Source organism: Talpa occidentalis, unplaced genomic scaffold (genome assembly GCF_014898055.3).
Source record: "Talpa occidentalis isolate TD23 unplaced genomic scaffold, MPIMG_talOcc4v2.1 talOcc4.6, whole genome shotgun sequence".
Taxonomy (NCBI): domain Eukaryota; kingdom Metazoa; phylum Chordata; class Mammalia; order Eulipotyphla; family Talpidae; genus Talpa; species Talpa occidentalis.
In genome coordinates, this window is record NW_023604972.1 from 133,613,190 (window position 1) to 133,638,776 (window position 25,587).

The window sequence follows — 25,587 nt, forward strand, 5'->3', positions numbered from 1 at the left end:
ACTGCTTTGCCACAATTTTCAAAGGGAAGAAGCCACTTTACTTCCTGCTCTAAACAGAGAAGCAAATGGTGTTTCCTTTTCCTGTGTAGCCCAGAGAGCGGCTTTCCAGCTTGCTGGCTCCTCTGAAGACGCAGCCGGAAACGCAGCTGCAACGCAACTGGTCCCACAGATGGCAGCGCCCCATCCCCACCTGGGGACACACAGAGCAGGTGGGAGAGGTCACGGCTCTCATTTACCATTTGAGGGTTAATGATTTCAACAGAGGGGACATATATGCCAGTGGTGGATTTTTCCTTTAATCTTTTCATCCATCCAGCGTGTTTAATTATAGCGAAAGTAACTAATAACAGTGAGAGTTCCTATTTACCTACAGTGACAATATTTTATATCAAACAGCCTTTTCACACATCACCTTATCTCTGCTCCTTTTTCAATTAAGGAAGCCCTAAGTGTTGTCTACTCAGAATCACAGAAACGTCCAGAACATTCAAAAGGCTCTTCAGGTTTTTTGCAGCAGCTGCTTCTCTTCACCAAGTCCTGGGGTCCTTTACACAAAGCTCTCAGGTGGAGCAGCGGACAGGGCAGAGCCTGGACAGGTGCTGGGCAGGCCCCCAGTTCTTGCTTAGATTTTGTCTCTGGAGATGACAGTGATAACAAAGGAGTCCAGGAGAATGTCAGGCTTTTGTGTTTGTCCTTATGAATGTGTTGGTGTGTTTAGATGGGAGGGGGGGGCGGGTGGTCTACACTGCCCATAAACCAGCGTTCCATTAGTGGGTTCACCCTCAGTCCACCTTTTCAAACTTGCAGGGAAGCAAAGCAAAATTGCAAAATGCAGTGTTGGTCTGTAGCTTTAACCTCCAAGCCCTCTGGAGTCCCATCTAGATGCTCGGGTTCATGCTTTTCGCGGGAACAAGCAGATGTACTTGCTTATAAGGAGGCTATTTCAATGGAAAAAATACTTCTGTACTTGAGGAATGTTCTTAGAACACACTGCTGTTTTACATAAAGTACTTGAACTGAAATGGATTTACAGCTCATCAGACTGAATCTAAAATATTTAGAGCTTTTTTTTTTCTATTGTGGGAAATTCTCGACTACACTTTCCAAAAATCGTTACCAATAAGCATCATGATTGTGGCAGTAAAATTACCCACATAATTTAAAATTGGCCATATTTGACTCTTAAGTACCAAGAGATCAATTTTATATGGAAATGTGGTGTCTGAGCAGAATGGTCTTTTTTTCCAGAGACACCAGCTAAGAATGTACTAGTAAGATCCCCTCATCCACACTGGCTCCAGCAGAGTTCCTGTTTGCTCAAGTGCATTCTATGACCTTCGCGGGCAGAAGCCTGCACCCACTTCTGACTCATCCCCAGACCACTTGGGCCCTGGGGTTGTTAAATATGTGAGTGTTTTTTTCCATCACTTATAAACCATGTTGCTGTTCAGCAGAAGTGTAATCCAGACAAACGCTTATTTTCTTGGCCTACAGGAGTATGACCGCATTAAAACATAAGGGAATTCAGGGAGACTCAATTATTTTGAACAAATAACATACAAGTGATGGTGCCGCATGGACCCACCTAACTCTGTCTGACTCTGAAACAGACATTGTGACAAAAAAGGAAACGGAGTGGGTTTGGAGATGCGTACCTACCTGTACCAACACTCAGGTAATGAAACAATACTTAGCAATGATAAGCGGTGACCCCCTATCTCTGAAGCACACCAAGTGGTGTAAACCATGTTACCTCAATAAAAATAAAACATTGAAAAGCCAATCCAAAACAGGGGTGCTACTTTGTACGCCATTCATTCTGGCTAATTAGTTATAGTCTTTGAATTTTTAAAAACCAAACCGATACCATTCAACTCTTCCTCCTTCCTTAAACATCTTCTGTTTTGGTGCTTTCCTAAAACATAGCGATGATTCTGATGTCTTCTCTACTTCCTGCTTGCATTGTATTGAAATGTCCTTTTTCACAATTCTGCCTTGCCTCTCTATTGAAAGAATTCATGCCCTGCCCACCAGCCTCGACGCAATGGTGGGCTGTCACGGAGTGCCAGGCTGCCCGTCCCTATGAAAAGGGTTCTCCTTCTGATCCTGGATTGATGTGGAGATAATTCTGCTGCTAATGCTGCAGGAGCTAACGCTAACGCTGCTAACGCTGCAGGAGCGTGGGGGTAAAAGGCAAGACACTGTGGCCAACCAGTGTAAGTAGTGCTGATAGGCGCTTCTCCCTCCTATGAAAGTCTGAAGTGTTACTTCCACACACCACATGAAACATACTTTTTTTATTTATAGAAGAAGTAACGCGATGATGTGGGAAAGTTAGGCACCAACCTTTAGCATTCACCGAGTCAGGCCCTCTTAGAGGGAACTGTGACCAAGCCAAATGTCATGACAAGATTGAAGAAGTTATGTCGTATTGATAGAAATTCAATACGAAGTACAGCGGGGCCCCCCCTCCAAAAAAAAAACAGATCACCAAAATAACCTAGAAAAGCATTTCCAAAATAAAGATGGCCAAAAATTAGTTAGCCTGACATTAGTTGTCTGTTGCTGCTATTAACCGTTAGCACAAAGTCAGCCGCTTAACACAAAGGTGCTACCTTACAGTTCTGGAGGTTTGAGCTCCATGGAGCTAAAATCCAGGCATCGGCAGGGCCATGTTCTTTTCTGGAGGTTCTAGAGGAGAATCCAACTCCTGGTCTCTTTTCGATTCCAGAGGCTGCCCACACGCTCCTGGGCCCTTCCTCCATCTTCAAATCTACCAAGCTGGCACCTCTGACTGTCCTGCACTTCACATTTCCCCAGGCTCTGACACGCTTCCCATCCCCCTCCCACTTTGAAAGACCCTTTTGATTATATGGGGCCCACCTGGAGAACCCCAAGTCCTCTTGTTACTTTAAGGTCAGCTGGCTAGTCCCTTAATTCCATCTGTTGCCTCCTCATTTGAACCCAACACAGTCACAGGTTCCAGGGATTAGGATGTAGATGCCTTTTGGGGGAAGGGCAAAATGCTACTTTACAACTAGTTTTGTATCATTTGAAATCAATACCTACCACAATAAGATTCCACGTATTAAATACACACGCAATACACCAGGGTTTGCTACATGACACTTGAATAACTGTCCACCTAGTTGTCTTAATTTATAGAAGTTATCATTTTATCTATACAAAACATATTAAACTGACCAGACCAACTGTTATAAAAAATAGATATAAAATAAATCGTACAACATGACAAAGTAGTGGTCATGTGTGTATGTACATGTAAAACTACATGTATATCTGTGTGCATACTATAGTTTTTTGCAAATACACACACACATGATTTTAAAGTCCATTAAGGGGTTTTTCTCTACTTAACACCACACAGATTTCTAGAAAGGTAATGCTTAAGGCCATGTTTATGAAGCGCCAACATCAGTCAAACACAGATTCTTAATGAAGAATGTAAACATCAGAGACTAATTCTGCTTTCCCAGGTTAGTCCTTTACTTGTTTTCTTCTCGCTTTTTTCCTGCTGTTGTTTCTTCCTTGTGCTCTTAAAGTTCTGCTGTGGGGGACCAGGGCCCCGATGAACAAGGTCAAGCCACCAGCCCACGAAGTGTCAGTGCAGCTGCCTTGGAGGGATGCGCTGAGCCCCAGAGGAAGGCCCTGGGCACCTCCATCAGCACACGGGGGTCCCCAGAAGAAGGTCCTAACTCCTGTGGCTCCACATTGGCTTTGCTGTCTGAGAAACGCCTGGTGTGTGCGTGACAGATGCCCATGGCCAGAGCCAGCGCCTGGCCCAGCCCGACTTAGAAGACAGGAACGTGGTAGTGGCGGTCATTCTCGGTCAGCAGGGAGATCTCCGGCCACTCCCTGAGCAGCTCCTCTGGGTAGCAGACTTCAAAGTCTCTGGAGTTAAACTTGAATAATCTGAACACTTTTATCTTTACTTCAAGGGAGTATCCAAGTATAAACATATCAATCTGGGGAAGAGATGAAACGGGTCACACATACACACACACACTTCCAAGTGCCTCCTTCCGCCCACCCCCGGGCTGCGTCTCCTGAAGCTTGAGAATGACATGCTAGTACACAGGACTGCACGTGAGCCAGGGGTGGGCACCACATGGGAAGTGGGGGGCCGTGGGGGACCTGTGTGGAGACATCACACAGAATACCGCTACTTTCCATATTAAAAAAAAACAAACAATAAGAAACACAATAGAAATGATACTGTTTCCCAATTAGTTTTATCGCATTTAAAATGAATCTGGATAACAAAGTCAGATCAGGGAAGCAAAGTCAAACCAACCAAACCCTTTTTATGGGACAGAAAGGCATTTTTGGGATTTAGGAAACTGCACTAATTTCCTATTGATCACAGTGAAGTAACCAAATGCTTTCCCAAGGTTATCTCATCCCCCAAATGCACTTTCTCCTGGTGACTCTGCTGGGACACAGCCTGTCACCGCCCACCTGGCCTCAGGCTGTCGCATTCCAGCCCAGCAGTGGGGTCAGTGCCTCTCCCCCTGCTCCCTGAGGGTGATCTGTCAACCCCATCCCACACAGTGGCTCGGCCACCAGGAAAGTGAACTAAGGCCTGTGTGGCTCAAGAGCCAGGAGACTCATCCCCGACCAAACGCACACGATTCTCAGGCCCCTTCACCTGCTCCAGCCCATGGGTGTCGCCGATGCAGTTCAGGTGATTCATCATGAAGCTCAGTGGGTCCGACGAGGTTTCCCGGGAAAACAGGAGTCGAAAAAGACCAGGAATGGGCTTGTTGGTCTTCATCTGTTCGTACACCTCGGTGACTTGATAAAGCATGATGAACTTTAAAGCTTCGTAAAGTTTATATTCCAGAATGGCATCGGAAAAAAGGATGTTGCACATGCTTCCTCTCTTGTGATGATCTTTAATTCCACTAAATTCAGTCCACTACAAACACAGAGGCGGAGGTGAAACCAAAAGAAAGCAGTCGCCCTGCCTCACCCGCAGGTGCTTATGAAGTTAGCAAAATTAGTAGAGGGGAGTGGAATTTTTACTTTTCATTTCTGGACACTTTCATTTTTTTCCTAAGCATAAGCACATGCTACTTCTACAGCAGCCAACTAGTTAAATTAAAACTTTTTTTTCAAGAAGTTTCACCTCGTAGGTCAAGTACTAAGCCAGTGAGTGTGTTCAAGCGTCGTAAGAGAGTCGGGTTCTGCAGACTCAGTGCCAGCCCGAGCCGCGCTCTTGAGCTGTTTGTTTATAAAACTGTTTAAATTCCGTTCCCTCCACGTTAGCAGCTGTCAGGCGGGCGAGGATGTTTGCGTGCCACTGGCAACACTGGGCCTGGAACTGCTGTTAACGCAGTATTCGTCTATGTCCCCATAAGAAAACCACACTTGCTGACCCTTGAGTGCTACAACAGGTATGAAAATTTTAACTATTTCCGCCCTGCTTCACTCTGACCTGGGAGCTGGGGGGTTCAGGCCCCAGGAAGGTGCCAGTGAACACAAGGTCTGTGCAGGGGCCCCCTGGGCTCCATGAGCACAGGACAAGCGTGGGAAGGAGGTGGTCTTACCGTAGGGGCCCAGCATTAGGGGCAGACAAAATAAATAAATTAATAAATAAAACAAAAACAAAAGCGGGACAAAACTCCGGCCTAAAATTTGCGGGAAGAAAAGAAATCCTGAAAGTGAATAAATAGTACGTGTTCCCTGGGGCAGGGGGCAGGGTAGTGGAGGGCTTCTGGGGGTCTCGCGGCGGGGGTGGGGGGGCCTGTCCCCTCCCCGCTCTAGCTAGTGTTCTTAAACACACATATGCCAGACACAGTGGGGACACTCGCCGTGTGTAAACTCTCTGAAACCTTGCTGTAACCACCCAGGGCAGATGCTGCTCAGATAAGAACACTGGCACAGCAAGGTCACGGCATTTCCTAGCGAAGGTTCCTTCCAGGAATCCAAAACTGTGTCATTATTATAAGGCAGAAAAACTCTGAGACCCTAACACCCGCGTGGCCCCGAGTTCCGAACCTCCGAGTGTCTTGTCTGGGACTCGCAATGCAGTTTCTGGGGAGACAAAGGTAGATACTGTTGGGGGTTCCTGGCCAGCCCCCCAGAGGCCTCGTCGGCCCATAAACGTCCTCACTCTCCTGCAGGACCACACCCTCATTATTATTCGGCGGGAGAAAGGAGAACAAGGAAAGGAAACCATCAGTTACTGGAAGAAGCGCGTCTGTGTCTATTTCCTGCCGGCCTAACAAAGCGATAACAGACAGCAGAGACAGGGGGCTGGGTGGAGGGGGCTGCAGGCTTTCCTGCCTCGCCCGCCAAACACTCACCTGTGCCTTTAGTAATTCCACGCATTTACGCAATTTTCCAAACACATTTGAACCTGTGTATTTCTCAGGACCAAAACTGTACTGCTGGATCCAGTTACAACCTTGTGAAAAGAGCAGCTTTTCAGGAAGCTTTAAAAAGGAAGTGGAGACCAACACGATTAGCATCTCAACATCACGCCCACACATGCGACAACACATCATCTTATCTCATTTAGCATCTTCATTTTAAAAGGCGACATCAGCAGTTAAATGAAAATCATGTAGTCATTTTTTTTTTCAGATTTGTGAATTAAGTGATTTGGATCAAGTTCTTAATCCACAACTTCGCAACTGATGAAAACGTACATGTAAGATTATGTCTGTAGAAATAGTGTTTAAGGGGCCTCCCTGGTGGCACAGGGGATAAAGACAGCGCTCTCAAGCTGTCACCAGCCACTGCAGCACAAGTTTGATCCCTGGCCAGGGAGCTACCCACATGGTGCAGCAGACCTCTCCTGTCTCCCCGCTGCTCCCCTCAGCAGTGTGTTTCAGTCAGTCTGCCTGTTCTGTTCCCCACTCTGTCTCTGGTGAATCCTCTCACCCCCCACACCTCTGGCCTGCACCCCAGTTCTTGTAAGCATAAATAAATCTTAAAAAAAAAAAAAAGAAATAGTCTTTAAGGATCAAACACTTCCCAAACTCCTGTAAAAATTACCTATTAATCAAACAATGTTAGGGTAACAGTGCATTCAGGAGAACATGGATTTCAGTGACATGCTTTGGGGTTCAAACCGAGCCCTGTTGCTCATCAGCTAAGCAATGGCTTAACCAGCGTCAATTATGGAACCTGATAGCCTCGGCCTCCATTGTAAATCAAGGATAACAGCGGCCACTTCACTGGGCTCTCGTTGGTGGATTTGCCCGCCTGGCTGAGGGGGCCGTGTTCTCTGTCCTCAGCACTGGGTGCGCGGCAGCACCATACAGGGACTTACAAAGACGACTCCAAAGGCAAAATATTTAGGAAGCAGAACACACGTAACTATATAAACCCAATGCTTTATATTGTGTGCGCCTCCATCCTTAGATAAGTGCAGCCTCCATCCAAAATAAAAATTCAGGTTATTTATCAAGAATGGACTCCCTTACACTGTTAAAAAAAAAAAAACAAAAACTAAAAAACAAAAAACTAGACCCAAGCCGGAAGAAAATATCTGCAAATCACATATGTGATAAAGCACCAGCGTTCCGAATATACGGCAAACTCTCAAAACTCAATCAGTAATTAAAAAAAAAAAGTCCAGAAAAAAAAAAAAAGAGCAGGCAAAATATTTGACCAGACGCTTCTCCGGGTAGATGATGCGGATGCCAAACAAGCCCAGCGCTCTGGCCGGGGGTGACACCCAGGCACGCTTATTAGAATGGCATCAAAACCCAAACCTAGCAAAGAGCTGGCAGTGCTGGTGAGGAGGCGGACAATTGGGCTCTTCAACATTATGGCTGCGACAGCCAGAAGGCAGAGCCACCTGGGGAAAGTGCCCCACCATGCGACCCAGCCCGCTCGGTCTTCACCCAGAAGGAATGCAAACTGATTATCGCACAGAATCCTGTATGGGAATAATCAGAACAGCCTCCTGCATAGTTGTCAAGAGCTGGGAACTATCTGGAGGCCCTTCAACTGCTGAATGGACAAGCAACTGTGATCCACTCCCCCGAGGACCGTGAGAAGGGATGAACCCCAAGTTCACAGAACGAAGCAGGTAAACTGCGGTCGCATCCATGTAAGTGGAGAAGCCACATGGGTGATCCATTATGTGTTCCGGAAAAGGCAAAACCAGGGAGACGGAAGACATATCACCCCGTCTCCAAGGGCACAGGGTGTGTGTGGGAGCAGGACCGAGTATAAGGGAGTGTGGGGACTCTCTGGGGTGGCAGACACTAAGCATTTGCCAAAACTCCAACACCTGTACAGGTCAGCAGGCCACCTTGCTCAGAGGGCACAGGCGCCCTTCTCAAGCAACCAGCCAACCTAAACCGAGTATGACCGTCTTTCTGAGATGGTTTATTGGCAAGCGGAGCTGAGAGATGGGGGCTGGGCTCGACAACCCCCAAGGCTCCTCCACCTCTGGGGTCCTGCCTCCAGGATACCCCGGGACTCCAGAGCCCAGGCCACGCCTCTGCTCTGCCTCCCTCCAGCTCCCAGCGCGCACACGCACCTTCACGATGTCCTTCTCCTTCATCCAGGACGGGTAGGCCAGGCCCTGGCTGAGGATCTGGAACAGCACGCACCTTAGTGCGTCGTAGTGGTCTCTCCTGACCGGCCGGACGCACTTGATGTGCCGCCGCCAGAACAGCTCCTCGTAGGCCTGCGGCACAGAGGGGAGGGTGGGCTTTCACATTCTATCAGCTGAGAGAATTACAAAGCAAGTCAGCAAGGTCAGTCGGAACAGAAGTGAGGACCAGCCACGGAGGTAAGGACATCTCATGGGCCCTGGCTCTGCGTGATCAGGGTCTATAGCCCTGTTTTTTTTTTTTTTAAAGATGTATTTATTTATGCATACAAGAGCTGGGGTACAGGCCAGATGTGCGGGAGGTGAGAGGATTCACCAGAGACAGAGTGGGGAGCAGAACAGGCAGATCTACTGAAATACCCTGCTGAGGGGAGCAGCGGGGAGACAGGAGAGGTCTGCTGCGCCATGTGGGTAGCTCCCTGGCTGGGGATCGAACTTGTGCTACGGTAGCTGGCACTAACTTGATAGTGCTGGGACTCTAACCCTTGCACCACCAAGGAGGCCCTGGTTGGGCAGTTTTGTCACAGGAGCCACAGCTGTTCCTTCCTGGCACGTCTGGTCTTAGTTGATCTTCGATTTAGCAAAGCAGAATGGAAGGTTTGCTTCCCAATTTCTACCCACACAGCCTCCATCTTCCACCACCTTTATGAACAGACACACCTTCCTCATCAGCTTGGCACGGGGCAGATCTCCTTTCCATTCTCTGGCACAATAGCTTAGTAAATCCACTTCTGCCTCCACACTGAGGTTCCCTGGACCAAGTCAAGACACAAGGTAGTTAGTTTCCCTGTTCCTCTCCCTTGGTGAGCCCTCTCCGTACCTTCACAATAAGGAAAGGCATGCGTGAAAATATTTACTTTTGAATTTTCGCTGTAGATATCCAATCCACCTAAAAGACAAAGGGAACAATATCAAAATTCTACTATGTATAACCAGGATATTTTTGACATTTAAGGGTGAGCTAGTCACTTACCATTTCAGTCGGTGCCCGATATGTACCTGCAGCCTTCGGAAGCAGCAGAGGGTGGCCAGCAGACACGAAACAGCCAGCATCACAGACCCCCTGGCCATCCTCCACGCAGCCTCTAGGGCTTGGCTGGGGACTAGTGTCCAGGAGTGAACTTGGTCATTTCCTATAAAATTCAATAATAAAGGTGTGATCCTATATCCCCAAAACACACCCAGTGTTATAAGTCAACTTGACGTCCATAGACATTTAAAAAATCTAATAACAAAGACATATCACAATTACCTAAGTCTATTGTTCAGGAGGAAAACAAAAGATACACTGGATAATTGCAGCACCTATGGTTGGTTTACACAAGCATTTTTATTATTATTATTATTTTTTATTTTTTAAGATTATTTATTTATACAAACCCTGGGTACAGTCAGAAGCGCGGGAGGGTGAGAGAATTCACCAGAGCCAGAGCGGGGAGCAGAGCAGGCAGAAGGACCGAGGTACACTGCTGAGGGGAGCAGCGGGCGGCAGGAGAGGTCTGCGCGCCATGTGGGACCCTCCTCCGGTGGCCGGGGAGCAGCCGGGGATCGAACCGGCGCTGCGGAGGCTGCGGGCAGCTTCACAACTGAGCGCTCAACCGCTGCGCCACCGGGGAGGCCCTACACAAGCATTTTTAAAGTGTTCAAATGTGAAACCGAAAACCTGAATCTTCTCTTTAAGAACATCTTTGTCCCATAAAAGTCGAGAGGAATAGTGTACGTCAAGAATTGGGGCTTCAGAAGCCCTTAGACCTGATTCTTAGCTTCTCCTGCTCATCGAGCTGTGTGACTCTGGGAAACTCACTCCTCTTACCCCAAGTGTTTTGCCTGTAAAATGAGGGGGAAATACTGACCTCCCTGGGGAAAGAGAGGGAAATCGTTTAGTGCCAGCCAGGTGGCACAACACTGGGTCAACTGTCTATCAAATTCAAGACAGATGCAGGGATCTTGCTGGGTGCCCAGCACCAAGGAGGCCATCATCCCAGGGGCCTCCAGCAACACCCCCTCTTCTATGTCTTCCCACTTTGGTATTCTTAAATCATCCCAGGCCTAAACCTCGGCATCCCCTTAACACACAGAACCACCGACTCAAACAGCAGGTTCAGAGTCATCGTCTGCAGAAAGGGGACCCCTTGAAGGAAGGGCATGGTGGAGGCTGATCTGCTGCTTGGGACAGACACTCAGAATCCTCATTTGGTGACGGATAAAAGCAACAGGCCTGGGCAGCCCTCATGGGGGCAGTGCCATATTTTAGCACGCACAGCAGATTCTGAGTACAGTATGTTGAGTGTGCAAAACGCTGCAGGACAAATGAGGAAGATGCTCTGGAACTGTGGGCAAAACTCCTTTAGCTTATCGGGAAACTCCTTCCTCCATGGCAGGCCATGCATGGTTTAGTAAAATTCCTATGATTCACAGGGTAAAAGCCTTCTCAATTTGGAATGAATGCTCTTGGCATTTGGATCATCTGGACATCTGCTATGTGCTTACACTCTCAAGAAAGAAAGAACTCACCAGCAAATAAGGCAATTAAAAAAAAAGCTACTGCAGGTAAAAACATACATATTACATGTTATTACTTGATGGGATAGTTTCAAAAACCAGGTACTTCTGCTTAGAGTAATGGACTGGCTGTACATTATATATTTACTCCCATCTACAAATTTAGTGAAATGAATTTATGAACTGTTTAAAAACTGCCTTTACATCTGTCATTTGGTCTTCAATGAGTTCAGTCTAATTTCTTTTTTTTTTTAAAGATATATTTATTTTTATACAAGACCCGGGGTATAGGTCAGAGACGCGGGAGGGTGAGAGGATTCGCCAGACAGAGTGGGGAGCAGAACAGGCAGACGGACCGAAAGCACTGCTGAGGGGAGCAGCGGGCGCGACAGGAGAGGTCTGCCATGCCATGTGGGAATCTCGCCAGCCGGCCAGGAATCAAACCCACACTGCAGAGGCTGTGGGCAGCTTCACAGAGCAGCACTCAACCCACTGTGCCACCCCCAGTTCAGTCTAATTTTTTAACTTGGAAAATTGTAACATGTGCAGATACTTTTTAGCAGATCCTTACATTCACAAAAGAACTACGATTTTGCCTAGTGGTCCATAACTATTTTATTCATAAACATTTCCTAGAAAAAGGAGATATTAATATGATTTTGTGGTCTTTTTCTGTTCATAGCAACTTCACCTCAAACTGTATGTTGGGTAGCTTTTCATATCAGTGCAGATAGGCCTGTATTGTTCTTTGTATGCATATTATTCTTTGTACAGTATGCAAAGCATTTCCGAATATAGACAGATGGCCATGTGCATAATCATTGCCTCGCTAAGAAACATTTTCCACTCTCATCAACATCACTGACACATTCCTCCTCCTCCAATGGGCCTGTAGACTCGTGGTGACTTTTAAGAGAACTTCAAGAAGAGGAAATCCGGGGCCGGAGAGTGCGCTCACTTTCAGTTTTGACGGAGGCTGCCAAGGTGCCTTCCAAAATGACAGCCAGCACCCCACCCCACGTAAGAGCTCCCTCACTCCCTAGACCCCTGCACGTGGTCTGCATTTTTGCAGAAACTCATTCATACACCCCAGCACCCAACCCAGAAGCCACTGCTCACTTCCACAGGGTGTGCGCCTGCGGGTGCCACCTGCAGGACCTGCTGTTGCTGAGCTGGGTCTGCTGCTGCCCTGCTTCTGAGCACATGCTCTCACCAGTCACAGGTGCCACCCAACCTGCTGCATGCACTCAGTGACTGCCCCGGGACCTGGGGCTTGTGATGGGCGGTCCCGGAGGCAGGGCTTCAGCACACAAGGCCACTCTTGCACCCAGGGCTCCGGGGGACTCGCCGCAATGGACGGCTCTCCAGCCCTGCACACATGCGCACGCCTGTGCGCATGCACACACACACTTTGCTAGCCTCCTGCCTTTATCCTCATAATTAAACCTGCCTGCAAGCCAAGAAAGAGTGATATGATCAACTTCTCAGAAAATAAACAAGAAACCTTGATTCCCTCTCCCCATTCAGGCCTGGAATGCAACTCCGACTCCTGCCTCGCTCTACCTATTGGACCCAGTTTTTCATCAAGTAACTCAAACCAAGAGGCCCAGAGAGCATCCTGCGGAGGCTGGGGTGGGTGCTGGGGGCAAGGTATGGGGCAGCGCTCATGAGTCACGTGTGAGCGAGCTGTTTCTGTCCCTGTGGCCCCTCAGAGATCCAACACCAGAGCCCCTTCCTATTAGCCACACTGAGCAGGTCACAGACAATCCTGGGGTGTTCGAAATATACGATATAGCCCCAGGGTGGGGCCTGTATGGCAGAGGAGACAAAGTATAGTGCTTTCGGGAGGAAAAAGGTCGGCTTCATTGAGATGTCAAGTTCAATTCAATCAAAGTGGAGTTTTGGCAGGGGCCACGCGCCGTGCTGTGCTCTGCAGGAATCCTCAACTGTAAAAGCTGCCGGGGAGCAGGAGGCCTTGGAGCCCCAGGGCCTGAGTCCCGTGCCGCCCCCATGTACACAGGAGGTGCTCAATGCTTGATGGCTCACACCATGGTGGCTGCATAATAACAAAGGCGCCGTAGCAGAGATGCCCCGGCCAGCTGCCTCATCCAGGGAGAGGTGCTGGGGAGTCCCGAGCTAGCACCCCATAGTGCTCACGGTTATTTCTGTTGCTGTTACTCTAATCACCCTTACTTTGCAGAAAAGGTGCACAGGAGCGAGAGAGGAACCCGCAGCCCTGCCCCCGATCACAGTAACACTAGGATGCCAAGCCAGGCCAGACCAGACCCTGCCGTGTGATTGCTGGGCACGCCCGCCTTTGGACTCTGGGGCCGAGTGAGTCCTCACCGCAGCTCTGCGCCACCAGGAGGAATTAAGACTCTTTAAAAGGAGAGTTTAAAAAATGTTTCTCCGGCGTGTGTCAATAACTGGATTACCACCAAACACAGCTGACACAGAAGAGAGGCCCTGAAATGAGGTGCCAGGCAAAACAGACCCCCAATCCCGGCTTCACGTCGGCGGGAGTCGTTTCCTTTCCCCAAATACCGCTGAGGGACTTCCCAGCAGGGGTCTGCATGGGCCCTGCGCCTACCTGCCCGGGAGTCAGCTACCACCCACCCCCCTGCAGACCCCAGGGTCCTGGCCTAGGGGGTGTGACTGGACTATAGGAAGGGAGAGAAGTTTCCAGCACCTGGGATTCAGTCATCCTGCATAACTGGAGGAGGAGTTGGAGCAAAGGGCAAGGCAGGGAGAGGTGTGGGGGGGCGGGGGGAGGTTCTGGAGAGGAAGGCGTGCCAGGAAGTGAGGGCTGCGAAGAGGCCAGGATGACACCTGCCAGGGACTATGGGTATCAGCCAGAGACAAAGGGTGGCACGTCTTTCTGATACAAGGGCTGCACCACCCGGGGGCTGCCTGAAATGAGGCTACGGGCAAAGCACTGGGCGTTTCTGTTACAGGGAAGTGGATTAAGTCAGGCTGACCTCTCCCGCCAGCCCACTGCACTGCAACAGCCGCGAGACCACAGGCTCCACCAGAGCTAAGCCAGGCCAAGCAATCGAGTCATCGCCGGCCCCTCCGAGGTCCACGAGGAACCCCCCCCAAACCCCAGGTCTCTGCGATCTCTCAGGCTATATAAGGCAGAGGAGACCGCGGATTAAACCGAAAAAAAAAAGGGGGGGGCACTGATCTTTGCGGTAAGATTCTACTTAGAATTTTTTTTCCATTCTCTAAAATGTACCATAGCTGAGATAATTCAAACATTCAAACAGGAAACCCCAAAGGGGAAAAAAAAAAACCTGAAAAACAAAACTAAAAGACCCTGAAGGGCCAGGAGCTGTGGTTATCAGGCAGCAGGGGCGGGAGCCCTAGGCAGCCCTCCCGGGGAGGCCCAACTGACACCTCCCACAGGGCTGCGTGCAGGCAGCCCAGCTCCCCCACCCCTGCCTCCCGGGCCTTCCCGCCTCCTCGCCTAACCTCACTCCCCCGCTCAGCAGTCCCTGGTCTCTCTACACACGTCTGCACTGCCAATGGTCTACACTGTCCATGGAGTCCAGAGGTGGCGGGTCAAGGGATGCCCACTGGGTCACGGAGGGGGGAAGGCAACTTAATCTAGACGACGAGAGAGCGGAGGGAGTGAAGACACACATCCAGTAAATCAACCTGTTGAAAGAATTTAAGGTCCAAATGCCACAATTAATTTAACACATAAACAGATCTGCTTCCAGGCAGACCAGGGCAGATGAGAGGAGAAGGCGGGGACCAGAAGACAGATTCGAGGCTGCAGGCCAGGCTGGCCACACACTTGGAGCAGCAGGAGGGAGCGGCTGAGGATGGGGACGCAGCTCCAGGGAGCGGGCAGGCTTTTCACGCTTCTCTGAGTTGTGTCCTGGAACGCAGCCCCCTTTCAAAGAGTGACTGTGGCGCCCGGCTAGCTGGAATCAAGGGTGGCAAGGGCCGTGCAAACTGAAGCCAATGGTGGGTGCGGTGGGAAGGGCTTCCTGTCTCCTGACCCCTCCCCCATGGCCCTCACCCATGGGTGACACATCTGGGCTCCCTGATGCCAGTCACAGATGGGCCCTCCTCGTGTGCTCAGAGCACACCCAAGGCGAAGAAGCACCCACAGAGGGGCATGGGGTGCTATCGGCAGAGGGGACGTGGGCTCTGTCCTGTGCCCGGGGCGGAGAGGCTGGGGTCAGCTCCCGTGGGAGATGCAGATGTTTCTCTGAAGCCCACGGAGTCCCAGGTTTTGGGCAAGAGACTGGTGCGATCAGAACCACAGCTGGAATGTCACTGCCCCAGGGGTCTGAGGCACAGGTCTGATTCCGCCCCATTTGACAACCTTTTTAAAATCACAGAGGCTTTTGGGCCAACAGACTAAATTTGACCTGTTCGCCAAGGCTGGGTTCTCACCAGCCCCTCAGCGGAACTCATCCTGCCCTCACTGCAGGTGGGTGAGCTGAATCTTGAAGGCAGTGTCCCCTGCAGGGCTGGAAATCACCCCGAAGACAAAAGCTGAGAAGCTGTTCTCACAGACCTCATGTTTGGGGCAAAGGAACTGAGTCTGGAGGAAGCAGGTCTGAGTCTGAACTGGAACCCACATTTTTTTTAAAGATTTGTTTATTCATGCATACAAGAACCAGGGTACAGGCCAGAGGTGCAGGGGGTGAGAGCATTCACCAGAGACAGAGTGGGGAGCAGAACAGGTGGATCTACTGAAATACACTGCTGAGGGGAGCAGCGGGTGAGACAGGAGAGGTCTGCTGCGCCACCATGTGGGTAGCTCCCTGGCCGGCCGGGGATCGAACTCGTGCTGCAGAGGCTGCAGACTGCTCCATATTGCGATGCTTAACTCCTTGCGCCACCAGGGAGGCCCCTGCAACCCACATTTCTAGCTGGAGGTTGGTACCCGCATGAAGGACATCACTACCCACCCCCCCACCCGCCGCGACAACCACTTCTCCTCTGAGAATCCGAATCAAGTGACAACAGCTGACTTTGAGGGCAACCCTCATTCCACTGAGCCCTCCTCTCCTCTGGTCAGACACTCGGTTCTCTCAGGCAGTCATCACAGAACACACTCTGCGGTCTTCTCTGAAGCCCTTTCACACGTAGAGCGAGACCCCAGAACACAACGCCCTGGTGTCAGCCAGAGGAGGGAGGCAGGGACCACCACTTCCCCTAGGTCAGGGGACAGTGAGCTGTCTGTACGCCAATGGGGTCCCAGCTCCCCCACTCTCCCTGGACATGGGGCAGCAGCCATGGGACGACATCCCGGGGGCTGCATCCAAGGAAGCCTCATCGGGACACTCAAATTTGAGTTTCATATAAATTCACGCTAGGAAACCGTATCCTCCTTTTGATTTGGTTTCTGTCATGAAACAACAGGCCAGTCTTGGGGTGCAGGCGAGTGGACAGGTTGGCTGCAGGGCTGTGGTGCCAGGCCTTGTCCGGGACCTCACATGCGAGGGGGTGACTGTTAGTCTCGTACAGCAGGGAAAATACCATCAGCTCACATTCCACTTAGAGTCACCAACTGCCATCGACTTAAAGTCCATTAGACCGGCTGCTGAAGTTGTCTCCCCACCTCCCCATCTTCTGAAGGGAGCAGGGGGACCTCATTCTCCTGTCCAGGCTATCCCAGAGACCAGCCCAGCCTGCACCCACCACTCACTCGACTCCTTCCAGAGGGAGATTGCGTGGGGCCTGCTGCTCCCAGGGGCTGCCTGCTGCAGAGAGGTGAGCCAGGCTATTTGTCTCCCCAGGGTGGCTGCCGGGGAGCTGGACTTTTGTGGGGACAGCCCAGGCACAGCTGGCAAGGTGATCACACCAGTGGATGGATGAAATCATGTTGCCATTTACAAAATCTGACCCCATGTTTTCCTTCCAGTTAATTCAGAACCCGGGAAAGGAAGCGAGGGCTTGTCCAGCTCACACGCACAAGGTGTGTGCTTTTGAGACCCAGGAGCTGAAGCACATCACCACCAAATTCTCTCCCTGGACTTGGATTACTGCTTCCACCCGCTTTGGCCTTTGGGGGCATTGCGCTGTCTGTCAACTCTGAGATCTTTCAAGACCAAGCTTGTCTTCTACACCCCAGTGCAAATCTTTCACGAACACGCAGCAGAGGCAGGTCCCCTCTGAGATAAGCAGTCTCCACTGCTCCCTGCAGTGATCTGGGGGCTCCAATCGCTAATGATCACTAATCCTTCCCAGTGGACCCTCTTGTCTGACACAATTCTCTGCTGGAGTCAGCGGGGTTGTCGTTTTACATTCAGCAGCTGTGTCATCGTCCATCTGAGAATCTTTCTGGCTTGTCTTACTCATGGGAAGGACCCACATCCAGGCAGGCAGTGATGTGAGCTGGGAAGGCCCTGCGAATAAGGGGGTGGGGGATGGGCCACCAAAGGCCCCACCCTGCCCTGAGGCCATGGGCAGCTGGTGCTTCTGTAACCAGGAACCAGCCCCAGCTCACAGCCCCTAAGAACCCCTGTTACCAACTGAGCAGTAGAGATGGGACCCCATGGGTGCTGGCAGAGGCCTTCCCTCCTGCCAGGTCTCCGCTCCCTGGATCCGCTCTCCTAAAAAGAACCCAGCGGTGTCCAACAAACTGCCCAGCATCAAGAGCATTGCACTCAAAGCCTGTGGACAGGCAATACCAGGACCACCCAGCACCCTTGGGCCGGCCAAAAGCAGGAACTGTACTAGAAGATTCTAGAAGATCCCCAGGGACTCACACCTACACCACCCCCGTGGGTGTTCTGATTTATGGGGCCTTGTCAGCGCCCAGGGGGTGCCAGGGCTTTGCTGGCGTTGAGAAGCGCAGCTCTGGAATCAGAGCGTCCCCCGTCCTTGGCTGTTTCTGTTATTTCACATATTATCATGTGCCAATTAATGCCCAAAATTACCGACAGAACTCAAGCCAGAGAAAGTCCCACCGGCCGAGTAATCCGACGTGAAGCAAGTGCTGCCTCCGTGAGTTGCCTCTTCCCCTTTGGCCCGTATGAGGAGGTGCTTTCCATGGCCTGTTGTTTTTCTAAGGCGGGGAGCTGTACCTGGCTAACTGCACTTTATAAAGCTCCTAATAAAGGAGGCTGAGTGGGAGGGTGGCCTCCAGGGAGGGTGGCCAAGTTATCCTGCTTGCCTGGACACTCCCAGCCTTAGCACTGGACATTCTGGGTCCCAGGACGTCCCTCAGACCCACGCCAACTTGGAAGGCTGGTCAGGTCCGTCAGTCCCTCCCTGCCCCCTTCCCGTGCCCTGCGTGCGAGGTGTGACCCTGATTCCTTTCTTCTGGCTCACTTCTTCCTCTTTCCCCAAGAGAACTGGCTGCCCTCAGTTCCTCTCTCAGTGGTGCCCAGGCCCTTCCCTCTGTCTGGAACATTCTATCCAGCTTCATTCTCAGGCTCTCAGTTGAAAAGTCCCAGCCCTGGGCAAAGCATCTGTGACCCACTCCTCACCCCAGGCCTGCTCAAATCCTCAGTCTAGTGTTCCAGGCACAGGGAGTCCCCTCCTCCACAACACTTATCACGGATTACACAAGTGTGTTTTTGTTTGAGTAGTGTCTGTCTCCCTTTGTAGGTAAACGCCTTAAAGACTGGGATTATGTCTGCTTTCCTGTTACCTAAGGCACACAGCAGACAGTTAACAAATATTTGCTGGATCAATGAAATGAATCCACGGAGTCAGAATCCAGTCCATGTGTCTCCACGACTGAGGCTGCAGCTTCCGCCCCAGATCGGTTTTCTCTTCTTCCCAACTCAGGGCTGGAGACATGGATTGATGGAGAAAAGGCTCCGTCCATGCTCCCTGTGGGCTGGACACAGCCACGTGAGTGAATTCTGGCTAGGAGAAGCCAAACATACAGTTTTTAGAAGGGTCTGTGAAGAGAGGCCTACTACTTTCTCTTCCTCCCCTACTAGCTGGGATGTAAGTGTGATGACCGAAATCCAGCAGCCATCATGGGCCAACGAGTAACTGTGGTCATGGAAGGCAGACACAGTGGAGAAACAGCAGAAGCAGCCTGGGTCCTCGACACCACAGAGCCCATCCCAGTCTCAGGGAGTCACCTCCCGACTTGGACACGAGAGAAGTAACCTTGATTCACCCATACCACCGTACCTAGTCCTACCTCACGGCCTCTATCTTGGTGGTCCCGTCCACCTTTTAATGTGTTAGAAACAAGGAGCCTCCAGAATGTTTTCTCTTCCTTTAATTGCACCCGTGGAAATATCGGGCAGGAAGTGAGAGTGGGAAGCGGTCACCTAAGGGGAGGGTCTCGAGGTAGCGGGATGACCAGCTCCCCGGAGCCAGGACCGCCTCTCCTAGAGAGCCGGACACCTCAGCCTCCTTCCCATGAAGGCACAGGCTGCACGGCACCTTCCTTCGTCCGCCAAAGGCCTCTTCAGGCTACTGTGTTTCAGGGAATTGTGAGAAGCGTCCCCGTGGGGGCGAGGCCCAGGCTTTTCAGTAGTTGTGAAACCAGGAGGTTCAACGAAACTCGTATTATTGTTCCCCACATGTCCTGGAAAGACACCTGGAGCAGCAGCGGGAGATTCACAGATCTGACAAATGCCGGAAAAATACGCCCGGCCTCCAAATACAAGTTTACATCAGTTCTGCGGACACTTAGGCCGGCCGATCTGAAAGCACAGTCTTTTCCACAAGAGTGGCCGTGGAGGTGACCAGTTTCTAAAAGACAGCAAGAGCAAAAAACCAAGACAAGGAAGGGATAAGATGGTTGACAGGGGCCTCCCTGGTGGCGCAAGGGGTTAAGCATCAGCACTTTGAAGCTATCCGCAGCCACTGCAGGAGTTCAATCCCCAGCGGCCAGGGAGATGTCCCACATGGCGCGGCAGACCCCTCCTGTCTCCCCGCTGCTCCCCTCAGCAGTGTGTTTCAGTAGGTCTGCCTGGTCTGCTCCCCACTCTGTCCCTGGTGAATCCTCTCACACCTCTGGCCTGTACCCCGGTTCTTGTATGCATAAATAAATGAATCTTTAAAAAACAGATGGTTGACAGGCGCCACTACTACTCCTGAGTCGGGCCGGTCGGCAAAGTCACAAAATTGAGTTTAACGAATGGTTTAAAAACAAAGTAGAGGAACTGACCATGGATCAAATAATAAACTCTCCATTCAAATAATTTTTCAACTTCGGATTTCAGAGGAGGAATCCAAACGCCGAGTCTCACACTTCTCAGGTATGCAACAGAGGGATGTCACTTTCTGTCACTACCTCCCCTGGCTACCTTTGCGTTTCCAGGTGCACGACCTACCTAACCCTTAGCCACACATTCAACTCCACGTTCATCCTCTCAATGTCAAGTACAATGATAACAGCGGATCTCGCCCACTGACATGCGTGCCATTTAGTCCTGCTTATCTCGATGGTGAGGTCCAGCCCACGCCGGAGCCACTCCACTTCCCCTTTTCCTGTTAGCCCCTGCTCGCCCCTGGCATCTTAGCGGTCCTGGTGGTGGATCTGGAGGGCACAGAGCTCTCAGGAAAGTCGAGGCCGTCTAGTCACAGCGCAATAGACATGACCACAGGTGCCAGGCACCCTTTGCAGATCCGGGGAAGGTTCTCTTGTTGCCAGGGAAGAAGGAATTGCCATCACTTTTCTTACACTTGGGAGATGAAATAACTGCTCTGGGGAACAGCCCTGCCCTGGCTTCGAGGACGGACATGAACTATTCAGAGAAGACCCCCATGGGCTTTCAGCACGGGCTTCCCGGCCCCCTCTGCTCCTGAGCTGCCCTGGAGCCGGACAGGCCCTGCTTAGGTTACCCCAAGCCAAGAGAGAGGGCGCTCATGTCCACGGGAGGGGTACAAGAGAAGGAGACAGGCTTCTCTTTTGACAGTCAAGCCTTGACATTGCATGAGACTCCACTTCCCTCTGAATTTCGAAACTGACTTCCATTATATCATTACGTCCTGCGAGAGGACCACCCACCAGCAGAGCAAGCAGATAAAGTGTTAATAAGGTACCTGAAATCACCGTGTATTTACTGCTCAACGCCACACAGATCCTAGGCACAGGAGTCAGCGAACAACAAAAGATTTACTATTAAATTCTTAATTAATACATTTATCAAGCATAGCATTTTTCTGTGCTAGTTTCGGGATTTTAAAAAATATTTATTTTTTAAATATTTAAATATTTAAATATTTATTTATGCATAAAAGAACTGGGGTGTAGGCCAGAGGTGCGGGGCGCTGAGACTTAACCCCTGCGCCACCAGGGAGGCCTAGTTTCTGGGATTTTTATTCCCTAGGAATGCCAGTAACAGCACTAACACACAGCCTCAGTCTCCCAGAAATGAACGTAAACACCCCACCATCCTCCCAAGGTAAGCAGGATGCCACTTGTCTATTCCAGCTGCAGTTACATGAGAAAGCAGAAAAATGGACTAGGATGAGGACAAAAGTTGCTGGAATAACAAATGCAGAAGCAAAAACATTTCTCTCTTGATATAAAGTGAGGTGACTTTTAATGTTCTTCCATTCAATTAATCACAAGCTGAAAAATGTATCTTGGACCTCAGTTTTGAGAAGGGTTGTCTTAAGTCATCGAACATTTGCCAGAGAATTCAAGTGAACCAAGACAAAGGCCCAAGAGCTCCCGCAAAGGTTATGAGAAACCTTAATGGCCACATACAGAGACCCATGGACGTCGCGTCGGGAACTTTTCCTAATCCCTCTCCTGCACCCTCGATGTGTGAGTTCCCTCAAACGAGCACAGTGGTGAGATGGGAAAAGGTAATTCAATTTTAATTCAGAGCAGCATAAAGGCGATGAGGTGAACGTGGAAACTGCAGTGTGTCTGGGGAGGCAGCGGCTGTGGGAGGAGCGACAGCCGGAGCCTGAAGCCAGGCCACCCCGACCAGCTGGAAATTCTGAGGTCCTCCTGCCCATGTGAGCGTCAGAGAGAGGTGGGCAGGGTGGAGGGGCATGGAGGGGTCATAACGGTCATCTCTGGCAGCATCTTTGTGTCCAGCACCCTGAAGAGAACTCAAATGCCCAGATCAGGGTGGCAGGGACATCCCGGGGTGGGGGGTGGTACTGCCACCAAAGATGGCCACCTACCCCTTCCAGGGTGCCAGGTCAAAGGGCGTCTTCACTTATCATTTTGCCAATCAAGAATTTCTACTTTACTAAAACACGTAGGAGCAAAACAGTGACCTTTCACCTGTGCTTTAATCCAGCACAGGGAAGCATGAGCCCAGAAGCACCCGCGTGGGGTGACGGGCCGGTGCAAAAGGCCACCCCCCCCCTCCGCCCCGCACCTGGTTGTAAGCATCTGGCCGGGCACAGCGTGTCTGGTTCCCCTCCGGACTCAAACTATTTTTAAAGATGGGAGATATTTCTCTCTAGGGGTATGGCCAGCGCACCAAGGCCCCGGCCCCAGCACCTCCCCTCCTAGGCACACCCTGGCCACGGTCAGTCCCTCATCCGGTTCAGCGCCTCGAGAGCAAAGGCCTTGAAGGCCGCTAGGAGCAGCTGGCGTTTCCCCGCCACTCCTTGCAGTGCGCGTTGAGCGAGGGGTGAGCGCCCACTCTCCCCCCCTCTCCCCTAGCCGCAGAGTAGCAGGCTGGGTCAGGAACTGCTCCAAACTGCCCACGCTCCCTTCAAACATGGACGTGCTCGCAGGTGAACTCACCTGCCCGCCTGCGGTAGAAGCTGGGGCTGGCTGCGGCAGGCACACAGCGTCCGCTACACCAGGGAGGTCAGCCTGGACGGCCTCGGACTCGCGAGGCCCTGGGGGTGCGCACCTCCTCCACAGTCACGGAGGAGTCAGAGAGGGAGGTGAGCGGCTGTGCTCAAGCCTCGAGCGACTCCCTCCAGCAGAGGGTAGCGATGACAGCAGCGGCCCCAACATGTGGGTCCAAGCCCTTCACGGCTAGTAAATGAGCTAAGACACCAGCAGCCTCAACCCCACTATTCCAAAACTTTTTGTTAGCATGACTCCCCCGCCCCCGTTCAAATCCGACCCAGAATATTATAAAACAGGAGAGAAACAAAGCAGAGCAGTTCTACACAAAGCAGCAGTGAGAGGACCTGGCTGAGGGGCCCCCATTCTGCATGGGGCTTGCCTGACTCCTGCTCCCAGGCCAGCTTCTAGGGACCAGCATGGACTCTGGGACTCCCGAGTCTTGTCGACGACTGCAGTGGAGACGGGCAGGGGCGGGGAAGCACAGCCCAGCCTGGGCGCATCCGAACAGGCAAGACCTTGAGGCTGGCCTGCGGCAGGCGGAGCGCGGCACAGATGCCCTCCTCAAATGCAGGCTGCCAGAGGTGGCTGAGAAGTGTGAGCTTATTCGGGTCCCCCCTGCCATCCCCCCTTGTCTTCTCCGGACTTCAGGTCATTGCACCAAAGCACTTTCGTGCCGCTTTGCCGTCTGACACTGATGCTGACAGTCTTTGCCGCCACGTGCCCAGAGGCTTACCTGGGGACTCTCAACATGGAGACGCTGAAAAAGAAATAGTGAAAACGGCTTCCCCAAAGCCCAGTGCCCCCTGCCTGGTCCGTGTGCTCGTCTCATGACTTCACACCATCGAGGGTGACTCTCCTTGCTATTATCTCGGTCTCTCTCTTACCAAAAGCGCGGGGGGAGCGTCACAAAAGCTGTCCCGGTCAGAACTTTGCAACTCTTTCTGAAACTTCTCCTTCCCGCCATGACCAGCAAAGAAGGGAAACTATTCTCCTAAGTCCTCTGGGTATGTTTTGGAGAAAAAGTTTTCCATAACCCGATCCTTGAATCCCATTCTTCACGGCCCACACCACCTGCAGACCCCACAGGCAGGAGCCCAGGAGAGACGGCTCCTTTGGGCTTTCCCCGCTGGCACGCCCTGAGCTTGGTGAGTGCCAGGGAGAATTTCTGGCAATGACACGGAGCTGCGAGAAGGTGCCTCTCTGCATCTTAAACCCGCTCTTTCCAGCTGCGCCCCTTCTTCATTTCCAATTTCCGTCCTCTGCCAAAAGAAGGCAGGGAGAGGAAGAAAATAACATAATAAAAACTTCAAATGAACACGCCCTCAGGAAATATTTGCCTAATTCTATAATAACCCGAGGGGCAGAAAGGTCGAAAAAATGAGTTCATTCTCCAGGCTCCGGAGAGTGGGAGGTTCTGTCAATCACAGACTTCTGGACCCAGAGGGGCCTTAGGGCTCGGCCACCCCAGGGCCCCGGCTTCATGGGTGAGGAAGGGACGTCAGAGCCCCTGGACCCCGACGCGCGGGGCTCGCTCCTGACTTCCAGCCTGGCCTGCTTCCACCACACCCCACAGCCCAGCACCCTCCAGCTCGCTGCGTGACTCAAAGGCTCCTCCTGGGACCAAGCAGGGAGATGAATAAGCAGTCCCAGCACCTGCCAACTTCCTGGGGCCCAAGCCGACTTTGGGAGCAGGCGGGTTCCCCAAATGCACCGAGGGTTCACACCCCGGGGAGGCTCCAGACGGCGCAGCGCAGGAATGTGCTCCCAGCGGGGCGCAGCGCTCCTCCTGCTCCCGGGCGCTGGGAATCGGGGAGCAGCGGGAAGCTGAGGAGGAAACACCCTGGACTTGCGGGGTGCAGGCCCAGCAAGCCCCGCGGAGGGGGGCGGGCGGCCCCGGTGCCGCGTCTGGGGCGCACGACCCGCGCCGTCCGCGCGCGCCCCGGTGACATTTTGCTGAAAAGCCACCTTGCTCCGCGCGGCGCGCGCCCCGCCGCGAGGTGTGGCCACATCCTCCGCCTTCGGAGGCGCCGCTGTCAACTTCCCCCCGCGGGGACGCCGAGAGGGGGGCGCCGAGAGGGGGGCGCGCGGCCCCGCGCAGGGCCGCCCCCCGCGCCCCGACGGCAGCGCGTCCTCGCCGCCTCCCCGTCCCGCTCAGATCGGGGCCACGGTTCCTGGGGTGCCGCGGACCTCCCGCCCCTCGGGGCGCCCCCAGACGCAGGGCCGAGCGGCCGCCGCGGGGGAGCGCGCCCCGCGCCCCGGGGACCCCCCGGGCAACCCCCCGCCCGCCCGGGCGCACCTGGGGCGGGGGCTCGCGGCCGCTCCCGCGCCGGCTGGGGGCTCCTCCGCGCCGCCATGCGGGTCGCGCTGCGGTGGGCGCCGAGCCGGGCCGGGGTCCGGGAGACGCGGCGGCCGCCCGCCGCCCGGGCTCGCTTCCCCGCGACAGCGCGGGCGGAGGCGCAGGGCGGCGGGGCCCTCCCGGCCGGCCTGGGGGCGGGGCCTGGGAGGGGCGGGGCCTTGAGGGCGGGGCCTCGGCGCACCAGGGGCGGGGCCGGGGCGGGGCCGGGGCGGGGCTCCCGGCGCTGCCAGCTGCGCAGCCCCTAGACGCCACCCCGGGCCTCCCGCCCCGGCGCACCCCGACCTCTCACCTAAGGCGCCTTGAGAGGAGAGCCCTGGAAAACCCGGTGCCTGGGCCCTCTGCACCCCAAGTCCCAGGAGTGCCCCCCTCCCCCGAGTCCGCCTGCGGCGGGCCCCACCCGAATCCGGACCGAGCTGCCGGCCCTGA

At 52.6% G+C, this 25,587-nt stretch overlaps 1 protein-coding gene across 1 annotated transcript; it reads right to left on the reverse strand.

The window, feature by feature from the left end:
* Window positions 1–280: 280 nt before the first annotated feature.
* On the reverse strand, window positions 281–25,159 carry OTULINL (OTU deubiquitinase with linear linkage specificity like). The gene is made up of 8 exons (XM_037529375.2): window positions 25,102–25,159; window positions 9,570–9,729; window positions 9,454–9,485; window positions 9,257–9,348; window positions 8,522–8,671; window positions 6,330–6,458; window positions 4,670–4,939; window positions 281–3,986 (listed from the first exon to the last, which is right to left on the reverse strand). Exons 1-8 carry the CDS (start codon window positions 25,157–25,159, stop codon window positions 3,813–3,815), a joined length of 1,065 nt encoding a protein of 354 aa, XP_037385272.1. The 3' UTR covers window positions 281–3,812.
* Between the last annotated feature and the right edge of the window lie 428 nt (window positions 25,160–25,587).

Excerpts from the sequence above, each read along its gene's own strand:
- OTULINL (XM_037529375.2), bottom strand. The coding sequence starts at position 25,159 with ATGGCGGCGCGGAGGAGCCCCCAGCCGGCGCGGGAGCGGCCGCGAGCC. Across the intron at positions 6,459-8,521 it reads AGGAGAAGGACATCGTGAAG|CTTCCTGAAAAGCTGCTCTT; the intron begins GTGCGTGTGCGC and ends TCCTTTTTAAAG. Across the intron at positions 4,940-6,329 it reads TGGAATTACTAAAGGCACAG|TGGACTGAATTTAGTGGAAT; the intron begins GTGAGTGTTTGG and ends CTGTGTTTGTAG.